We start from the raw sequence: 23,286 nt of genomic DNA, 5'->3' as shown, positions 1-23,286 counted from the left end.
GACTATATGTAGAACAAATACACGAGTATCCTCCAACCGACCTATAACGAGCTGGCGACGTCACATGTATGTGTATGGAAACCGTTTCTTGAATTAGCTGTGTATTTGCACGCTTACCACAAGTAACTTCGCAGCAAATATTTGAATCAATCGACTCTTATGCTATAAAGACGATACAAGATTTAGTCAAAAATGGATTTTTTTATTTCTTTTAACAAAATCGGCACAGTTCAAACATTTGACACATCTGATGGTTTGTCCCTAATATTACGTCGTTTATTCAAATTAAGTTGTGGGTTATTATCTGTAAGTTTAATTGGCAATACTTATCTACCTGAACATTTTCTATCGATAAATGATTTTTTTAGTATTAATTATTGATTCATGATATTTTCTCATCTAAGACAGAAAGTCGCATTTTCCAGGATCATTACGCAAAGGAAGCGATAAATACTTTTTAAAGTTATGAACTCTAAAACGTTTGTTACCATATCTCCCGACGGATAGAAAGGAACAAGTCGATGGGAGGAAAAAATGAAAATGTTCATTGGGAGACTCAATAGGTAGATATGCAGAGGATATGATTCTGCCTTCGGACACATTAACAAAATGCATCATACCACTACTGAAAAGACCTACAATTTCGGCATCCATGTAAAAAGCCTTCTGAAAAGGTCCAATAGGAAGAGTATGCGCAATTTTTATACCATTTCTTTGAAACGTAATAGAACGTAAAACAAAATTATCACGGGGAATTAATGGATTGTCGGATGACACTAATACTAAATTACGAGTCATATTAGTACCAGTTAAAAAGAACCATTCAACTGATTCATTCAACTGTCCCGTTGAACGTACAAACCATCTGTTGCCACATTCTATTTCCCACAATTCATAAATTTTCCTCAAATTGCAATGTAACATAACGGCACACCCATCATAACTTATTGCGACAGAAGTGAACTTTTCACTATGGGCCTCGTCAAAATTCCAAGAAGGTATTTCTTGAAGACTGAGATCTTCACCACAAATTTTCAAAATAGAAATTCTTCCATTAGTGCTAATTACAAGAACACCTTTTGTAAACTTAACAACATGACTAAAATTTAAAAAAGATTCTTCAGTTTGATTTCCTAAGATATTTGAATTCAAAGGTTCATAAGGATATTTAACAACCACGCCATCAGAAACCAACCAAAGATACGACTCAGACCACCAGCACGCCACTGCTCGTTGTTTCAGTGCAACAGTTTGCAATGTTTCCCCACTGTCGATACTTCTTATTGAAAGAATACAATTTTCAAAACAGCACGCTACATACAAGGTGTCCGGAGATAATGCACAGCAATCTATTTCGCTGTTATCGACAAAAGAAGCATCAGGAGATTCCAGAGATATAATGAATACTAAGTTTGGATACAAACTTAGAAAGAATTTCGTCCCTTCTAATTTTGAAATATGATTGAAAACACATCCAACAGGCAAACAATCAATCTGAAGGACGTCAATTATCTCTTGGTTTACAAAATCGTATATTATCAGAGCTACAGCACCTTCGGAAGAATAATCGTGAAATGCTACACACTTTTTTCCCTTCCATAAAAAGGTTTTTGAACATCTTTTATTAGAAAGGAGGACTATCTCACCAGATGGCAAGCAAACATGATCAAAGCTAATCCTACCGGATGGTTCGTCAGGATCAAAGATATCCGGTGAACAAATCTGAATGGAATCTTTACTTGACAAACACGGCGCAACAGAATTCTCTTCAGTAAACACTCTTTCCAAATTCTCAGAGCGAAAGACATTCGTATAATATATTGATGATTCCGATGAAACAAAACCCAAAAGGAGAATGTAGGAGTCACACAAACTAAAAACACAATACCTAAATCCATGATCAAAAATGTCAACTTCTGCTAATAGCGTTTTCCTCATTACATCCCACACTTGGATGAATGGCTGCAAGTAAAGCAATGTAGCAAGTTTCATTCCACACGAAGAAAAAGAACAACTCTTAATGTCGTCGCGGCCGTGTGCAATGAAGGGTACTTCCTTTTGTTCCTTAACAAGGACGCATGACCGAATTGAATTGCATAACAAATAGGACGAATCAGGAGAAAAGATAAAGAAGGCGTCAAATACGTGTATCTCATCTACTTGTATTTTGAAAAGAGTCGCGAGGCTTGGTATTTTAAGCACTTGCACTGTCCATGTGTGAGTACTAAAGAGGGCAAACATTGTATTGTCTGGTGACAGAGAACTGATGATTGAATCAACTGGCAAGACACAGATTAAATTATGTTTCTCTTCATTTCCCTCACGTTCTATCCAAATCTCATTTATTGAATGCAAGATATTTCTAGCAACATTTTTAGGACAGACATTACTTTGTGAAAAATCAAAGTATCCGTTTGCAAGAATTTTCAAATAATCGTCACAATTTGCTGCAGGTCCTGTTCCCCTTGAATTCAGATCTCGTTCATTTCCTACGAAAGAATGCAGTTGAATGATGCGGTAATAAATATCTTTGGAAAGAACACTACCATACTTGTCAAGGACTTTGTTCAAATCAATATCGCGGTCGTGATCACAAAATTTTAGTCGTAAATAGTTTACGCCAACATGCACCAACCAGTGAAATTCCTCCACATTACCTGTTATTATCAAATATCTTAAACCATTTTCCAAAGCGTACTCATTCTCGAGAGAAAGTTTAAATTCTAAAACGGACTTTAAAGAATCTATCTGATAGAATTCCTTCTCACAAGCACGCCAAAGACGTCCATTTCCGTCTTTAACATCTGCAACAAACGCATGTTCCTCATACCCAATCAACGTCATCCAATCCCATAATGACTTATGATAAAGAGTCAGGCAACCATCATAAACTGGAAGAATTTCTGACATAATGTTCATAATCGCTGTGCGTGTTTCGAATTCTTCCCAGGGAAGACCCATGCATGTAAAAAGAATTTTCAATGGGAAAGGCATGAATGCAGCGGCAATAACATTGATAAAACTTTTTAAGATAGAGGAAAAGGTATCTGGCTTTTCACTTTGGAGGCGGCTTTTCAAACGTTTGAACTGTTTTTCGTAATATCCGGCAATACCATTGGGGATGAAATCACTTAAGTCGGGTTCAATTCCCAAGCCCTTTTCTCTTAATTCACGAACTAAGTGATAAGCGTACAAAAACGATCCCTCACACTTCAAAATAACTAACCTTAAACTATCATCATCAAGATTAGGTAAATCACGACGAATAAAAAGCGCAATATCTTGATTGTGATCTTCATCATCAGGACGGATTTCTAACGGCTGTAAATGTTGAAGTACCTTCCGTACTTGTAGCTCCGGTCTGCTCGAAATGAATATCTTAATCCAATCCGGCAGTTCACAAAATTTCTCAGATATCAACTCCAAAAATTCGCTCTTCATATCAGTTTTGCTCTCGTCCAAGGCATCAACAATGATCAACATTGGATCATTTCGGCGAAGAGAGTGTAGTGGATCGTTTAAAAGAACACGAAATGCGTCTGGCAGCGAGACCCGAGAATTTTCACGACGAAGGATTTCGGTTAGTTTATCACGGAATCCATCAACATTCTCACACATTTGGCTGGAAAGGGACTGGAGGATTCTGTGAGGATTGCTGTAATCAGAATTTCGAAAGTCGCAGAAATGGTGAGCTGCGAGTTGGTCACGTCCTCTATACAGCTCAGAAATCTTTCCAGATAAAACACTTTTTCCAGCGCCTGGACCTGCAGTTAGGATCATAACCCTGGTTTCTTTACTCACAAACCAATTTGAGAGTTTATCAAACAACCATTTTCTAGTTCCTTCATGAAATTTTTTACAAAGGTCGTCAATCTTTCCAGTAAAGTCAAATTTAGCGAGTTTCTCGACAGTTGATTGATGAACATTCTCATCTGCTGTTTTTCTTAGCTTCACTACTTCACTTTTAACATCACCTAATTCTGTTTTAACATCACCTAATTCTATTTTAACATTACTTAAGTCATCGTCTAGTTTTTTCCATTCTTTTAAACTGTTAATATAACTTACTTCTTCAGGGCTGAGAGGAGCTACTTTCAACTCATCAATATCCTCTTGAGAAATTCCCAAGTTGACCAACGGTACCGAAATTTCTCGCCACAATTTTTCAAACGTTGTGTCGTCCAAACCTACAGTTGGAATATGACCATACACTTCATTCCTGAACATTTTGACTCTCAAAATGTTTGCTGATATAGATGTATCACTAACTGGAGGCATAACATTCCACCCAGTCGCTGGTGGAGACAATCCACAAATATTTCGAAGTAGGACAGTCAGTAAGGTGATATCGAATTTGTTTGAATCTGGTGTACCAGATATTGGGAAGAGTAGATCCCATTGCGGGGCTTTAATTATATCGTATCGCATTCTCTGCAGGGTCTTCTTGTTGGCCTTCAATGCAGAGGCCAAGGAGGAAGGTGGATGCATCGAATGTAAAGCATCTCTCAAAGAAAGTCTCAAAGCATCTCCTCCTTTATCTACCAACAGTTGACAAACCCGGGAATAATTAGCTTTGCTTTTTATTGGATCCATTAAAGTGATCTTTAAATTGGAAATCCCTGAAATCAGAGAAGGTAATGGTCGGGAGATTGTTCTGATAAAAACAGGACACAATATTCAGATATTACTTCGGCTCTACTTTAAAAAAGTCTTTGTCAAACGTATTCAAAAAATTTACAAGCATACTACGTTCCTTATACCAGCTACTCAGGGAAAAGGATAACCAAATTCAGTGAGTTAAATGGAACACCAAATCTTCACAAGTATGCGCATAGGTTACCCGAAAATTTGTTTTTTTATGACATTAATCCACAATTAGCATTTTGATCCGTTAAAATTAGCATTACATGAAGTAGCGGACGCACTCATAATTAAACTAGGGATCCAAGGATACACGCGTAAAAATCATCATGTTGATTCCAGTTGTTAAAAACAGTAGTGAACAATGTTGTGCTGCACCCTGTGAACAGTATTGTTAACAATGTTATTGAAGCTTGTTGAATCATCAATGTTGTTGCAACTTGTTACAACAATATTGCATCAACATTGATGATTAACAAGGTTCAACAACATTGTTAACAATTCTGTTTCCAGGGTGCAGCACAACATTGTTCACTCCTGATGTGACAACCTGATCAATTTTTGGCCGTGTAGTGCAAAGTTTTCATGCCCTGTAACACCTGAGCAACCAGACGTTTGTCCCAACATAGACATTTTGACTTATACCAGTAAAAATATAACGAGCTAGGTTAAACATTAATCAAAAGGAAATTACTCAAAGTACTCAAATTACGTTAGCCGCGGATACTGTCACTATTAAATTATAGCTAATTTTAGTTGCCCATGTAAACCGGCCTAACCGGGTGCGATTTTCTCAGTTTAGTTTCTTTTCTTCGTCAAACAACTGTGACTACATTCACTACATTTATATGATGGCAACAATATATCCGTCATTTCATAAGAATAGCCAAAATAGTTGCGTTGTAAATAATGTAAATAAACCGCGGTGCATATTATGTATATGATGTGGATACTTCGACGCGTAAATCGATACAAAACAATACTACTAATCAATACTGTATACCGCCAAAATGATTTGATTACTGCACAAAATGTCCGTTTTGTATAGTATCATTTATGTACTGTATGCAGAATATCAGGTATCGACTTGCTATCGACATAATATACATTCGTGTAAGGCCCTGTTCATATGAGCCGGGCTGGCCCGCTTCGCCGGGCTGACTCGCTAGAGGCGAGATCCCGCTTCCTAAGTTTTTCTATATGTTTTTGAAATTTGATTCACATGGAAAGCGGGCCAGCCCGCTTTGGCGAGATCTCGCTAAAGCGAGGCGAGATCTCGGCAAAACGGGCTCATATGAACGCACTAGGCGGGCTAGCCCGGTAAACCGGGCTGAAAATCGTCGATCGCTTTCTTTACAAATATACCTTCATAGCATCATTTCGCCATTTTATATGTATTTGCAAACCAAAAGAACACAATACATTTCAAAAATTAACGAAATATATCTGCCCAAAACCACTGTAATCAATGCAAGCAACATTTTTCGATTTGTGAAGCATCAACAAATGATGTAACGCTACCGGGCTAGCCCGCCTCATGTGAATAAGAAAATAAACCAGCCCGGCAAAGCGAGCTAGCCCGGCAAAGCGGGCCAGCCCGGCTCATATGAACAGGGCCTAAGAGATCTATCAATACATAAACAACACAGCGTCGTTTCTTCCTGACCTCTTAGCTCTATTTATGGAATAAACCTTCCAAATTATATTTGTGTTGAATTGAATGCTCATAATTCATAACATAAGTTGATAAAGTGCGTAGATTCTCAAAGAATTGCTCCATTTTTACGCCCGGAATGTTTTGAAGCAATGCTCGTTGCTCCTCGTTTCTTTACATCGTGAATCATGTTCACGTCTCGACGGCACATGCGCAGTTGCGACGTGTAAGAAAGAATCGGGTGTTCCGGGGGGTAATTCTGCCCAAATCCCTTTAAAACATAACCCAAACCGCGGGAAAAGCAATGCTTCAAAATTTACAGTAACCGCCAAAATCCCTCAATATTTTGGTGAACTTTGCAAAAGGGGTATAGTACATTAATAAATAAAGCAAGTTAAACGGATTTAAAAACCTTAAATTACTGATCATATACAAAAAGTTACTATACGTATAAATCAAGCTACCCCCCGTAAAGTTTACACTATGAGTATGACTGACTGACTGACTGACTATAGTCGACTGACTGACTGTCTGACTGACTGACTGACTGTCTGACTGACTTACTGACTCGTTTAAATTTTCGGCCACTCATCACAATACTGCAAAGTTTCTCAAACTTTGCACTAAAAATGTCAATGATCTCTTATGTATAAAATATATACAAGGTTAGCAAGTATATTACTGTATACAAATAATATATCAATAAAAAAACACATAAAAAAACTTCAATCTCTTAAAGTGCCCATGTCATAAAATTGGAATTTATCTCATTAGAATTGCCGTGAAACGTAGATTACGAAAATAGTAATCACATTTGAAATTGAGTTTGTTTTCGCGGAGAAATAAAGCGATAAAGTTTGAAAATTTCAAATTTTAACGGCAAAAGTTTTTGAAATCCGCGACAGTCGGAAACTGGTAACTAATACGTCACAATAGGAACTCGCATATTGCGCCTTTTGATAAATAATTGCTGCCGCAGCGAGGGAGCCTGAAGCGAGCGAGCAAGGCAGCAGATCCTAATTTAGAAATGGGGGTGCAAATCAAAATTTGTCTTTGGCGCATTGCATGATGGTACCAGTGGCAGGGATGGAGGAACATATTTTATTTTGGGGGTGGCTGAATTTAAGTTCCGGCCATAGTTGACACGCTGAGAGCATATGTTATGTAGCGTAAGAGAGAAATAATTAACATTCACCTGAACACAATGTAGGATATTTCTTTTGTATTTTAGCAGACGAACAGCAATTTGACGACCTTATTGTTACACGTTTGTGAAATTCTTTCATGTATTTCGGGGAGGGCTACGATTTTCACCTTGCGCGGTGCGGTGCGTGATACCACGTGTATGGTATGTTAATTTATATTGTGAATAAAGGTGAAAACGTGTTTTGGAACATTGTATTAGCGTATTAGGGTGCCAGTAGATCAGGGGCGGATCTAGGATTTTTTTTACGTTATACGTTTACGTCATAATTTTCGCAGGTCAATGACTACGTTTACAGAGTAAGAAGAATCCCCCCCCCCCCTAGATTGATGAAATTAGTTGTATTTCACAGTTTACTAGCTGATTCGATATAAATCACACCTTTATTGTATTGAGCTTGGTCAAAGCAAAATTGCTTTATAAGTTTATAGCAGAAACACGCGGGCCACATAACAAGCATTAATATATAATACTATTAAACATGTCTGGATATTATTTCTACGGTGCAGACATATAAACATACAGACATAACATGATTTTACAAATATTCGTATTCAAAATCTATCACACTTTTAAATAATACAGATATAACACACCAGCTCACGCTCAGCTAATATGAATAAACAAATACAACAAATGAGAATATGAACGGCTCCAAATTCTGAATATTAATATAATTTTATGACATTTGACCGGCGGCGGGCGAATGCAAATAAATGCTAATAAAGGCAGCTTCAAAGTCCAAGTGAAATATACAGCTTATGTTATCGTTCGGTTTATAGTATATATTAACTTATAGTATTATCGGAGAATAGTTTAAATAAACATGAACATAGAGTGAATATTAAATTTACCTTCGCGTAGAACACTCGACATTACACTTCTCAATTCGTTACGCAAACGAGTATATTATGAAAACAAACCTCCATAGCAAAATTACTCGACAACATGTTCTCAGCAATGGTTATCAGTGCCACAAATAGCGTCCGTTGCAAAGAACTGTATTCGACTGCAAAAGCTTTCTCTGCATGAAGTCATCCGGAAAGCTCAAAACGAAAGCTCACAGGCACACCTCCAGAAAGAGCAGACCAAACCCCCAAAACGAGCAGAATTTTTGTCTCCATGGAAACTACCGAATGGGCCAATCAGATTGATGAGAAACGCCCCTAACCAACCTCCAAAACGAGCAGACCAAACCTCCAGAACGAGCAGAATTTTTGTCTCCATAGAAACGAATGAAAATATTGCGCAAGTCTGCATTCAGGAGCAAGGGAATCGAACGAGATCAGTGTTTATTTAATTTCATAAGCGCAAAAATTATTATGCAACTGTACAAATTTACAACAGGACTGCGATCTGAAAAATATAATCTCACTGCATTTAATTAGTGCGAAATTTTTACGTTAGTCGCGTGATCGGTGTGACTACCCCTAGATCCGCCCCTGCAGTAGATTTTCGATATAAACGAAACATAATACTCTTGTCACCTGCGATGAAAATTTTTGACGCATTGCATGTTGGAGTTCGGTGTCAGGTTATACCATTCCACGTGTTGGCTGCATAAACTTTGGCGAATTTATTTCGAAGAAGGAAAACTATTTCGGTGAGTTTTTTTGTAATTAAGTTCATATTTATTCAATGTTTTATTCATATTTAACTGTTCTTTTATATTTTATAGGTTGATATTTTAGACAGAAGGCGAAATTTACGTAATTGGCTACATATTATAGTACTGCGAAGTATTAGAGGTATAAGGTATTTTGGTGAGTTTTTTACCGTCGAGTTCCTATTTATTCGATATTTTATTCATATTGTTAAACGATATACTTCACTATAGGCTTTTAGCCTTTTATCATTATGACTTAAATACTGGGATAGTGCATTTATTCTTAATGATGCGTTCACTCGTGTTGTCTGTAGTAAAGATACAATTTCTGACGCTGCTAAAGCTGTTAAGAGCGTAATGATAAAAACACTTGGTGAAAGAGATTACGGTGCTCAAGAAACAATACGCCTATTAATGTCACTTAAGTTGCACAGCTCCACTTTTCGTGTAACACCTGTAAATTTAAATGGATCGCGAAAGGTTCAAACAACTGCTAAGAAATCCGAATACTGCACTAAAGACTCGTTGTTAGATTCTTATGCAAAGAGGGGGGTTTTCCAACAGTCTCATCCAAACATATTTGACTTAAATCTTATCGATTTTGCAACGCAGTTCAAGGTTGTGAATAAAAAATTGCAAAATCAACCCAAAAATGTTGTAGCGAGGACTTTCTCAAACTACTCCGCAAATCCTAAAAGTGAAAGCTATGGATTATTTTGCAAATATCAGCTACTTAAATACAAACCATGGATAGACTCGCCAAATGCTGCATGGGGAGATTTCGATCGTTGCGATATTAATTACATTTCTGCTTGGCAAGAATTCTTAAACTCAAGCTATGCCAAAAAACATGTTCCAAATTGGGAACAAAAATTGCAAAGTTGCTTCGAATACACCGTTCGAACAGAAGAAGACCTGCTCCTACAGAGAATCCAACTCAGGAAGACTGGATGATAATTGCTGAACTGCATAATAATAAAACAAGCAGAGCACAGCCCAGTGAACAAGTGTATGACTGGTCTTTAGATCAAACCTTTTACAATCAGCAGGAAATATCTGAAATGCCAAAGTGGATTCAAACTGAAAGAGAACGTAGTCCACAGCTTGATTTTGATTATCGTCCTGTTGATACTACTTGTTTTAGCGAAGAACAAAGCCTTGCATATAACATTATCTTAAACCATTCCTCTGGAAAGTTATCAGAACCCCTTTTACTAATTGTTACTGGGGAAGCAGGGACTGGAAAAAGTTACCTAATTAATGCTGTGCGAAATTACCTTAAAAAAGGGTGTGTTGTTACCGCAACAACTGGAAAAGCAGCTTTTAATATCAATGGGGTAACAATTCATTCTCTTCTTAAGCTGCCAATATTGCCTGCTAGCCAAAAGGATCTGTCTGGGCAGAGTCTAGTTGTGTTACAAGAATCACTAGTTGGTATTGAATACATCATTATGGATGAGTACTCTATGCTTGGACAAAACACAATGGGATGGATAGACCGCAGGTGTAGACAAACAACAGGAATACAACAGGAGATTTTGGGGGGAAAGTCGATTATTCTTTTTGGGGACGCTGGTCAATTGCCACCTGTTGGTGATAAACCGTTATTTCACTCCAAGCCATCAAATGACGTAGGTCAACAGGGTTTGATTGCGTACTCAATGTTCAGTAAAGTTATTCAATTAACAAAAAATCAAAGAGTTTCCGGCATGGAATCTGATCAAGAATCATTTCGAAGTCTCTTGGCTAGGTTGAGAAATGGTCAATCAACCGTTGATGATTGGAAGAAATTACTTGATAGACAACCAAGCAAAGTCAAAAATCTAAACAATTTTAATACAGCCACAAGACTTTTTTACAATAATAAAGATGTGGCAAAATATAATTACGAACAATTAGCAAAGTTGAATAACCCAATTGCTATGATAAACGCTCGTCATTCAACTGCCAAGGCTCAGCATATAAGCCCTCAACAATTTTTTGGCCTGCACCCATGCATATTCCTCTGCAAAGGTGCTAAAATCATGTTGACTATGAATCTGTGGCCTTCAGCCGGCCTTTGCAATGGATCAAACGGAACTGTAGTCAATATAATATATGCAACTAATCATTCCCCACCTGATTTACCAATTGCTGTCATTGTTAAATTCGATAATTATATTGGGCCATCTTTTTTCAATAGAGAATCATATGTTCCTATCTCACCAATTACCGCAAGTTTTAATATTGATAGCTCTATCCATGAACGACAACAGTTACCGTTGACTCTAGCTTGGGCATTAACTATTCATAAGAGTCAAGGAATGACTTTAGATCACGCATGGGTTGATATAGGAAAGAAAGAATTGACCGTTGGTATGACATACGTTGCCATAAGCCGAGTTCGTAATCTGTCCTCTCTAGTAATTGAACCCATCACATTTGACCGACTTATTTCTATAAAAGAATTAGAAACACTTAAATATAGACTTAAAGAAGAAAATCGACTAAAGGAAATTGCCAGCAAAACACGCCCCACAACCATTTTAATTTTCGTCGCACGTCGTTACAATTGACAGTTGTTTTGTATCTTATGTTTCAATTTGTTTTTACTTTGTATCTTATGTTTATCTGGTTGCATTAGTACGTTTTTTATCTCACAAATATCAATTGGGTTTTTTTTGTTTAGAGATGGATTTGAGTGAAATTGACATCAAAGATGGTATGTACTTTCAATAAATATATAAGGTGTACGTGTAGGATGGAGTTAAACTTTCCTGACTAAACATTTATGTTTAATCTGCAGATGGTGCAGATAAAGCCATTTTAGAGGTCAACGAGTCAGAAATACCGCAAGTGGAACAGCAAAAGGGTATGTACAAATTTCTTTCGGTTATATTAGTTGAAAAATTACACATTAGAGCAAAGGTGAGTTCTAACAAATCTACTCAGATCGACTGAACTAAATCTTTTTTTGGCTTCGAGTGTTATTCATGTGGCTTAATGTATTATTTATTTATTTTTCTAGGCGTTAGTGAAAAATTGCCTAAAGAAAACGCCAAGCTGGATGAAAGTAAGTTTTCAAGTCCTTAACTTTGTGAAGATTCACACGTTTCGTGTAATACATGGGCAAATCAGCTGCTTCGGCACAACGTGTAAAATTTGGTTACAGTGTACTAGGAAGAAAATCTTTCATTTTCGTCCCCTCTTAGGTCAACCAATTCTGGCGTATCTGCACAACCTATCGCCAATCAAACAAAGTCAACGGAAGAATTTGTATTTCGACTTGGACCTACAGACGAAAAATAGGACCTATAGGATGGTATGTTTCTCTCCTGAGAAACACGCCAATTGCAAATCAAAATTTGAGTCTTCGTCGCCAATAAAGTTGACAAGATTTCAAATTAAAAGAAATCAACGCACCGACGAAGACGAAATCATGATTAATACGCGGTCAAGAATAGATGATACGACCGAGAATGAAGTTGACTTCGACAGCTGGAAGACCAAGTAAATATACAAAGCGATCTTAAATTCGTTGAATGTCCTGCGGAAGGTGTAGATTCTATAAACAACTTTCCATGTTGTAATAGGTGCCATGTAAAAGTAGCAACAGTTCCTGGCAAAAAGATTGTAAAGTGCTCTGAATGTGGGTTAGGGCAACTGAAAAGTAAATGTAAGCAGAGATTTACGGCTAAAGTCCTATTTAAAGATGACAAAAGCCAGGCTGTTAGCTTGTTATTATTTGACGACAAGCTTAAACAGCTTGTGGAAATTTACGAACAACAAAATGACGTGGAAAGCGTCGATTGTACCACCCTTGATGAGGACACCTGGATGGAAATACTATTAACCGTAAACGCCAAAATCTATTTCAACCAAAAGAAAAACGTGGTATCCGTTTCACCAAAAGACGATTGATCGAAAGCATTGCGCATAACAGCAGCAAGATTTTAATAACTATATCGAGCGATTTTTAAAACAACATTATCGAAAAAAATTGTGTTCTGTTGGGGGTTCTGTTCTGTAAAAATCAATTTATATATAGGCTACGTAGAACATTTCTGTTCTCGAACAATATTGTTTTAATGATGATAATAAACTGAGGCTAAGCATTGTGAACTATATTTTATATTTCCAATCTCGTCTTGAACGTAGGTGATTGTGATTGGAAATGGTGGTTGTGATTTCTGTTCTTCTACAAGTTTAATGTTTCCTTTGATGACTACAGTTTACTCACAGGCAGGACTTCCTACCCTATGGGTACCCTAGTAGTATGTAGTCCAAGAGAAGCGATTTCATACCAGCTAAATTCGGTTATTTAACGTGGCAGAAATATGTCTTCATAAAGTTTAGCTAATGAGAAGTTACCAAAGGAATGACACCAATTAGAATTGTTTTCCTGCCAATGCAATATCAAGAAAGAACAAAAGTTAAGACCATGAACGCGGGTCAATGTCAGCCTTGTCAGGCAGTAAGAACACTTCGGACCATAAATTAACAAACCAGATGCCGATGATAAGCTGAAAGGCTATCGCGAAATGGAGCGATCGTATAACGATCATCGCATCGAAACTACAACGAAGACTTGATCGTAGACGTCAGTAAATTGCAAATGTTTTCTTATGATTTTGATTGCGCGACTTGCTTTCTGTGACCCCAGAACGTAATATCATTACGCTAGATATACACTATACAGTATTCAAATTACAAATAGATTCTATGGTAGTAATGTGGCAATTGTACTTTTGCATAACATATAACTTTTTTCCTTAAGTTTCGTCCTAGTTGATCGTCATTTGTATAATTGCGCACATACAGTTCACCCTAATACATTTTACTGCCCTATATATATATATATAATATTAATAGCATTATGATTGACGTTTTCCTGTGGCTCATGAGTGCCGGTAATTCTAAAGTGTGTTTATGTGTAGTTCAATCACGCATGCCAGTGTGATTCTCTGGTTTATTTTCGTTACAAATCAACTGAGCTAGAGTATGAGTGGAGTTCCCATGCGCTTTTAAAAAATAGTTCAATGAGAGACTGAGAGATATCAATAATTATATTAACTGAGAAATCTAACACGTCTCGCGCAAAAGAAACATATCAAATCATGTGTATATAAATATAACCCAGTACATTTCGCTTTTATCATCGCATCTTTTTTACCAATATTCTTTAGCTTTCCTTACTAAAATGTGCCAACTTTTGAGACGTTATTTTATGATGCCTGCATGCATGAAACCTTTATCTGTTAACTTAAACACTGCCTTCGTGTTTACAGTGACTCAATTGGTAATGACTCATGGCGAATTTGCAATCATTGCGCGACTGTTGCCAAGAACGTAAAATTATTAAAGCCATTTCACAACACATTTTGATAATATATCAAGTCACTTTATACAGAATTGTCTGTTAAGTAAGAACAACCAATTTTTTGCGCAGTTAGCTTCTACTTATTACTCCATGCAATAGAGTTACTAAGTTGTCGCGTCGAACGAGTTCCTATGGTAACGTCAAACACATTGTTTCGCACCAGTCTCATTTGCGCGGTTTTCAGAGTTTTCATTCCACCAAAATCAATGTTTAGATGGCAATAACTCGAAAAATGAAAGTCCAGTTTCAGTTTTGATTCAGAACTTACAACTCATTTTAAACAAAGATTCTAAAAATCTAAATTCCAATTTTATGACATGGGCACTTTAAAAAAAAACAGCTCAGTATGAGCACGAGTAAATTTTAAACATGTATCCTGTAATTTTTTGGTCTTAAATCACACCAAAAGGCTGAATTTATCGAAAATTCGTCAAAATTTTAGTGAAATTTTTTCGAAACCATGCGGGATGATAGTTGCCTGCCTTACGTCACAGATTTATGCCCTGTGATTGGCTGACTTTGGCGATTCGCCCAAGCAACGCCCGCGTCAATATTCTCACACAACTTCAGTGACGGATCTACTTCCCCAATGCAATTATCGTTCAAGCTGCGCGACTGGTTTTTATGGCTAAAAACTGGCAGAAAAAGACAGGTTTTTCATTATAATGGCTTTAAACAGTGCTTATGTTGCTAAACAACTCCCTACACCTCATCTGAAGCTCCTCGGCCTTTTCACCCTGCAACAAATTCAAAATCGTCAACACAAATGTGAAGTCAGTGCTGCTGTATGGTTCAGAAACATGGAGGGCAGCAAAGATCAGCACCCACAAACTACAAACTTTCATCAACAGATGTCTCAAAACCATTCTCAATGTTTGCTGGCCAGATGTCATCTCCAACAGAGAATTATGGGAAAGAACGGAACAAACCCCATTGACGTTGACATCAAGAAGAGAAAATGGAGATGGATATGTGAGACCCCACGAAAAATCAGATTTCAACAGCACAAGACAGGCCCTAGACTCAAACCCACAGGGGAAAAGACTAGGGATCCAAGGATAGTGCAAAGTTTCTATGCCCTGTAATACCTAAGCAACCAGACGTTTGTCCCAACATAAAAATTTTGACTTATACCAGTAAAAATATAATGAACTAGCTCAAAGTACTCACGTTACGTTAGTCGCGGATATTGTCACTATTAAATAATAATTTAAGTTGCCCATGTAAACCGGGCGCGATTTTCTCAGTTAGTCAGTTTAGTCTATTTTCTTCGTCAAACAGCTGTGACTACACTCAATGATGGCAACAATTTATCCGTCATTTCATAATAGCCAAAATAGTTGCGTTGTAAATAATGTAAATAAACCGCGGTGCATATTATGTCTATGATGTAGATACTTCGACGCGTAAATCTATACAAAACAATATACTTATAATCAATACTGTATACCGCCAAAATGATTTGATTACTGCACAAAATGTCCGTTTTGTATAGTATCATTTATGTACAACAGTATGCGGAATATCAGGTATCGACTTGCCATCGACATAATATATATTCGTGTAAGAGATCTATCAATACATAAAAAACACAGCGTCGTTTCATCCAAACCTCTTAGATCTTTTATGGAATAAACCTTCCAAATTATATTTGTGTTGAATTGAATGCTCGTAATTCATAACATGCATAAGTTGATAAATTGCGTAGATTCTCAAAGAATTGCTCGATTTTTATACGCCCGAAATGTTTTGAAGCAATGCTCGTCGTCTACTAAAAGGCAGACAAGACCAAAGAACAGACCAAAGCAGACCTGGTGAAGAAGCATAGACGCAGAAGTGAAGGCCGCCGAGATGACGTGGGCTCAGCCAGGGAGCTGTAAAACAAACCTCGTAAGCCAGGCTCTTTTACCTACGCTCCACGGCCCACGCTGCGGCAAAGACCCTGGTCAAAGCTGGTCAAGTGGTTCTTTCGTTAGGTTTATCGCGTGTGGGGATGGGGTGGAACACAAGTAGACGCCGGGTAAAAGCTTGCGCATGCGTGACCCTCGCTTTGCATACTTGTGCCTAAGCTTTATCAAAATACAGTAAGCATATAAGTGCTCGTCCTTTTCCAGAATATCCAGTATCTTTACACTTTATGTCTAGTGAGAGATTAAAGCCCGTTTTCCACTAGGCGAATGTATTCGCACGATGCAAAGCGATATCTGAGATCCGATCAGTGGCGTAGCCAGCCTGACGATTTTGTCCCGCTATGTAAATTTCGAGTTATAATAATTATTCATGTCTTTAGAAATCTATTGTTTTCACAGTCAGTGAACACTAAAATATTAGCATAGCGGGACAAATCGACAGGCTGGCTACGCTACTGGATCCGATGATGTGATTGGTTTGCGAAAAAATTCGCCGCAAAAAAGTAGATTCGCTTCCTACTTTTGATCTATTCGCGTGAATACATTCGCCTGGTGGAGATTGGGCTTAACATCTGAGCGTGTTTTAACATCGCAGAAATTGAACGAGTTATTCAATCTAATCGGGAATTTAGATTAAATGATTCAGTAAATGTTAATATTATGAAACGTTGAGATGCCCAACGGAGGCATCGGAAAGAAACGACATGAGATCAATTATACGTATTAATAACACTGACAAAATGTGTTTAGCTCGAGCACTATAGCAAAGCTTGAAAAGGACACTGAATCAATATCAATCTATTCAAAAATCGAGTGTCAATTTTGCGATGGGCCAATGAGCAGTTGCTCATGCATGAGCAGTTATGAGCACATTCTCATCTGCTCATCGCAGTTACTCGTCTGCTTAAAAATTGTTACCGACATTACTTTCTAAATTGAACAAATTTAACTATAGGTGTTTGGGTCTAAAAAATCTCAATGAACCGGGTACAGTTTCATGCGATGAGCAGATGAGCACATGCTCATAACTGCTCATGAGTAGATGCTCATTTGCTCATAAAACTGCATTACTGTTCGATAACAAGGCATTTCCACACCTCCAGTGTTAAGGGAATGAGATTACAATCAGCGCAGACACGAACAGGATTACTGTCAACTACGAGAACAAGAAAGAAACATGTCTCAAACACACTCGGACAGTCAAGAAAGAAATTTCCAAGATGATGTCTCAACAACTTCCACTCAGCAATCTGGAAATTCGACGGCGACTGAATCAGAATCTGGAGAAGAAATGCATTCCTGGATACCGTTAATAGAAGAAGCAAAACAAAGAAGTAACACAGCTTTTGAAGAAATGGAAGAAAGGCTTATAAGCAGTGGTTTCGATGAGCACACTGCTAAAGAGAGAGCTAACTTGAATGTTATGCCTAGTCTCCAGAAAGAATTAGAAATATTTATTTAGAGCGCCTTTTGTAGATGAGACAAATAAAGAAAGACCCAGTACATAAGAAAATAATGCATACAAAAGATGCGTTTATCCAAAATGATGATTTTGACCTAGAAGAAGCAATAGAAGTTGCAATTGATAAGAGAAAGTTTCTTATAAAAAGGCTTTAAACGACCACGAGATTGAAGATGTGAAGGAAAATAAAGGCAGTGATGATGATGATGATGTCGATGAAGATTAGAATTTTAACTTAGCCAAATGATTTACTAAACCTTTCTTAAGGAAACCATGGCAAACGAGCAAAAAGCGATAACGATTTAGAAGTAATTATTTTTTATTGCTGCATGTAACCACAGTTATTAGAATATACATGGTTTGGAGACTAGATGGAAGTACAATACAACTCATTATCTATGTTTTTGTCCAGGTTTATGCAAAAATCCGTCACATGTCTATTGTATTTTAGCCCAACAAACCAATAGCAATGGCTTGGCTTAGCTCCTTGAACAACATGTTAATTCAGACCCTACTATTGGTTTATTTGTTCAAAATACAATAGACACGTGACGAACAAAGAACAATTTTTTCATAAATGTTCTCCGACATAGATAACGAGTTCTATTGTACTTTTGTGTAGTCTCTAAACCATGTATATTCTATAACTGTGATGTAACTAATTGCCAGACAATTGCAAGACAAATAATAAATGTTTAAATCATCCATGTCTAAAATTTTCTTCTTCCTCATGCTAGTTCATACATTAATTTTCATTTTATCAACAAAAATTTCCAATGGTCCTGAAATATCTCATTTAGCGGGAATGTGGGAGTGTCTTGTTATCGAACAGTATAATGCAGTTTTATGAGCAGATGAGCATGTGCTCATAAGCAGTTATCATTGCATAAAACTGTACCCGGTTCATGCTCACGCAAAATGTTAACGTGTACCACACATCAGCGTCGTATACATTGTTTAATTATCTTCATCCTGTCTACGTATACAATGCTCACGCGAATTGTCAACGTATACACCACATCAGCCTCGTATACGTATACATTAGGGAACTTAAGCATGTAGGACGCAAACGCGACGACGACGGTTATCAATACACTGGGTCATTGAAAAGAAATGAATAATTAAAGACCAATGATGGGTTTTAGAAGTCGTCTTCGTTCTGTTTACAACGGGAAAACCTCGTTTTTTTCGTCTTGCCCAGAACGGGTGCATTTCAGGACTTAGCGAGCCCTACCTCAAATTAGGCTCTATAGAACTGTCCTTAAACATAAACACAATGTTTTAATAAGATAAAAAAAAACTTTACTATAGCATTTATTTAAAGGAGAATTTCAGCCGCGTCGTCGTCGTGTTGCCGTCCGACATGCTTAAGGTCCCTATTGTCTAATTATATGTATACAACGCCCACACGATATGTTAATGTTACACATGTCTTGTCAACAGTCATTTAATGTTCGCCTATACTCGCGGTTCAGTTATACACATAACCTTTGGGCGATGGAACGTGTGCTTATCGGAGCCTCGGAATGACTTCGACAATGAAAGACAAATAACTGCATGAAAAGCTAATGTGGGTGACCCGTGACTAGGTGTCTGATGTCCGTTGGAGGAGGTTCGTTGAGGCCCGATGTTCCCCAGGGAATCCAGAGTCTTAAACACTTAAACAATGTTGCCAAATATAACAAAATAAAATTTAATATAATTAATCAACAAAATATAATTTGAACACAAAAGATTTGAAGCACTGCCTAATTTTGCTATATTGTAATGATGTATTCCTTAAAAGATTATCGCAGCCAGTAATTTCAAAAGATAGCTGACATTAACGACTGTCCTATCTGGTCTGAGTTACTCTGAGTATATATATTTAGGTATTGGAAACATGCCATAAGAACCGACATATTACGAACACTTATGATGTTGCTACATACATAAGCCATACATACAGACAGTTGGTTGTTGACGTTTTCAAGAGCTGGACTGAAAGCAATACACAGAGCAACAGTGTGTGAATTATGTTATTAGCAAATAGCAAGATATGTCATTTAGTGACGAAACTTGAAACGCGATTTTAGCAACGAAAGTTTCATGAAACGTTGGGTTTTTGACTTTCTCACTGACAGACAACAACGAGTGAAATTAGCAAGAGATTGTTTGTCCGAATGGTTACATGTTCCTTCTGGTGTCCCCCAGGGAACCAAATTGGGACCGTGGCTCTTTATTTTAATGATAAATCACCTCCATTCTCCCCATCACGAACGATGGAAATACATTAATGATACCATCATATCCGAAATTATTTACACCTAGTAATATTCAGGATACAGTAAAATATGTTCAAACTTGGTCAGAAGATGACAATATGCAATTAAACGCTTCTAAGTGTAAGGAAATCGTTATTAGCTTTACAAAATTTGAGAAAGTTTTCCTCATCTTCATGTTAACTCAGATCTTATCGAGACAGTGGACCATGCCAGAATACTAGGATTGACGATATCCAAAGATTTGAAGTGGAACCAACATGTAACCAACACAATTAAGAAAGTTAACAAACGTATCTATTTCATTATTCAGTTGAAACGTGCTCACATAGTCACATTCCTGAAGTGGACATTATAAACTTCTACACTACCTGTGTTAGACCAGTTTAGGAATTTACACCATTTCTCCCCCCCCCCAACTTATGTACCTATAGATCCAATTCCCTTGAACGAGTTCAAAAGCGTGTCCTATCAATTATCTATCCACTTAATTGCTATGCGGGTTGCTTAGAAAAATGTGGCATCAAGTCATTAAGTGACAGGCGCGTGAAAGCATGCGAAAAACTATTTAAAGAATTTACCAGAGAAGCAGCAGAAAACATTTATGTTATACCATCTAGACACTTCCCATACTATAATCTGAGACTCTCTAGAAACTTTGTTGTTCCGCAGACTAAATTAAACGAACAGATTTAGAAACAGTTTTTTCCCTTCACCTGCAAGCATTTTATTGCATGCTTAATTGTTTTTTAACCTCTTTGTAGTTTTGTAGTTCCATATATATTGATATGTCTGTAAAATAGACAGTTTTGTTTTCTTATTCTAATCAACCATTGATTGTAAATTAATTGGCGTACGCAATTCAGCCTTTTGGTTGCAACCTGCCCTTTTAATTAAAGGATCTATCTATCTATCTAGTTTACCCGGAAACAGTTCTTTCATACTCAATTAACACTCATGTATCACTATAGGAAAGATCTCGCCATAATTGTCATGACCATGCAGTGATATCCACATGAAAATAGTTCCTGTTAGTCAACTTTACATGTTACAATACCTCAAAATTTTGGTCATCTATCTCAAATCTCAGCACTTGGAACCCAATATATATTTTAAGCCGTTAGGGGTTAGTGATCTCCCATTTTTGGGATTATACACTAGTGTTCACTTTCCCACTTCATAAGATGAGCATATTATAATATAATAAAGATATTTATATATGCACATCTGCTGATACCTGGAGTCATTAGTAAATGAATGCAGAAACTGGAGATACAAAATGTGTAATAAACCACAATCCCTTACCTTCTCATTCAATAGCAGAGCAAAGACATCATTCAATTTGAAACATCGTTAACACACACAGTGAAAATGAATCCAGATTCTTAAGGAAAAAGGTAAGAAAATCTGTCAAGTTTTAAATATGAATAGTTTAACATTTTTATCGCCACTGTGGTCTAGCCAATATATTTTAAAAATTCTGACTATGATTGCAGTTGTGCATTTGCCCTAGCTGCAGTTACCATGCAGCACTTTGGTGACCCTAGGGATGATGAAAATCCTTAGAAGTTGGCATCCACAACTTCAGGATAAATGTTTTAATTTATTAGAATTATGTTTTAGCCTGAGAAATTATTTTATACACCTCATGCAGTATGCATGTGTTGGCATATAATCGCTAAGATGTTGGTGTGTAATAAAACAAATCATTCCATTGTCAATGGTTAAAATGGTCACCAAAAATTTAAACAAGCAATCTAGGTGTAACACTCTTATTCATCTTGCTTAATTTCACCAGACCTTATCACTACATAATTATATTTGATGATTGCCAAAAAATTCAAACATCTTGACATAAAAACATAATACATTTCTAAACCTCCAGCATGGCAATTGCATGGATGTACCCTAGACTGGTATAAGAACTATGTTAATACAAATAAGTAAATTTATGCTATGTACAATAGCTTCCACTTATCTAATCTGGAGAAATAGATTTGTAAACCCTTTTATTCTGAATAAAACTTTCAAATTATCATGCATATTTGGGCTGCCTATGATAAAATCAATATTTTGGAGGAGTACATATATTCATATGACCATGGCAGTTTACGACCCCAATGACAAGGTTGTTAAGATAACATGATTCTTCTAATGAACTTATAATAAATACCTACAGCGTTAAATATCTTGATATACTCAAATATTGTCGTGAAGCAAATTGACAACAGGGGCGTAATTCGGAATGCTGGCTTGCTGGGCACATAAATTCCTCTTGAAACTAAAATAGAAAATAGTGTTAATATTGTGAAAAAAGGCATGTCTTATTCCCAAATGAACATCTAAAGATAGGTGAAAACTAAAAGATGAAATATTACCACATTCTGCAACAGTACTACAGTTTTCTACAGTAATTTTGCGTCGTTTGCAATTTCTAATGAACTATAAATAATTAATACAACACCTACACTGATAAATACCTTGATATCTAAATACAATTTTAACAGTAATACCTTTGTTTATTCCTGAATGTTATACTTCGCAGACGAGAATTATGAAAACAGTTTCAATATTTAAAAAAAATTGGAAGAAAAACATGTGGTGAAGTGTTGTATACCGTTATATTGCGGTTAAAATATATGGTACCATACCCACATAACGCAATACGCAACATAATAATATTATGCTTGATCTCCGGTCGGCACGAAGGGCCGAAAGGCCGTCAAGGGAACTAATTCCGTACACTGATTTCGTTTCGTAAAAAATAGGTACGCTTAGCGTTCATGTTGAGAGCCGAAGCCGCAAGAAGCCTCACGAACGAAAGACTAGAAGCCAAGAAGACAGCACCAGACCAACGAAGGTTTATGTTTCAAAGAGGCGATAGACTGAGCTATCACCTGAAGGAACTTTGGTTAAAATTCAGAACTAGAATTAAAAACATTATATTTCTGTTAATATATTTCGAATTTTCTCTTATTTCATATGACATCGGCACTGGAAAACTTCAATTAATTCTTTTATTTTTTGTGCAGAAACGCTCTATTTTTCCCAACTGAAAATTTAAATTATTCGCCCTTTATATAAAATATGAATTTCAAACGGAGGAAGACGTTTCATCAATCAAATTAAAGAGAGTTAAAATATTCATGAAGTCTGTGAGTTCAAACAATGTTTGGAAACGATTAAAAA

At 36.8% G+C, this 23,286-nt stretch overlaps 1 protein-coding gene across 2 annotated transcripts; it reads right to left on the bottom strand.

The window, feature by feature from the left end:
* On the bottom strand, window positions 1–22,668 carry LOC114537524. Of its 2 annotated transcripts, none has more exons than XM_028558570.1 (4): window positions 22,611–22,668; window positions 22,275–22,378; window positions 21,403–21,481; window positions 1–4,619 (listed from the first exon to the last, which is right to left on the bottom strand). In XM_028558570.1, exon 4 carries the CDS (start codon window positions 4,591–4,593, stop codon window positions 400–402), a length of 4,194 nt encoding a protein of 1,397 aa, XP_028414371.1. In that variant the 5' UTR covers window positions 4,594–4,619; window positions 21,403–21,481; window positions 22,275–22,378; window positions 22,611–22,668; the 3' UTR covers window positions 1–399. The 2 variants fall into 2 exon arrangements, 1 of the variants encoding a protein (XP_028414371.1); XR_003688597.1 differs by lacking the exon at window positions 1–4,619 and adding an exon at window positions 20,687–20,889.
* Window positions 22,669–23,286: the final 618 nt, after the last annotated feature.

The sequence above is a fragment of the Dendronephthya gigantea genome, unplaced genomic scaffold (assembly GCF_004324835.1).
Source record: "Dendronephthya gigantea isolate DGI-Jeju-01 unplaced genomic scaffold, DenGig_1.0 000159F, whole genome shotgun sequence".
Lineage (NCBI taxonomy): Eukaryota > Metazoa > Cnidaria > Anthozoa > Malacalcyonacea > Nephtheidae > Dendronephthya > Dendronephthya gigantea.
Note: the sequence above shows the minus strand (reverse complement) of the source record. Positions and strands in the feature narration are given on the sequence as shown.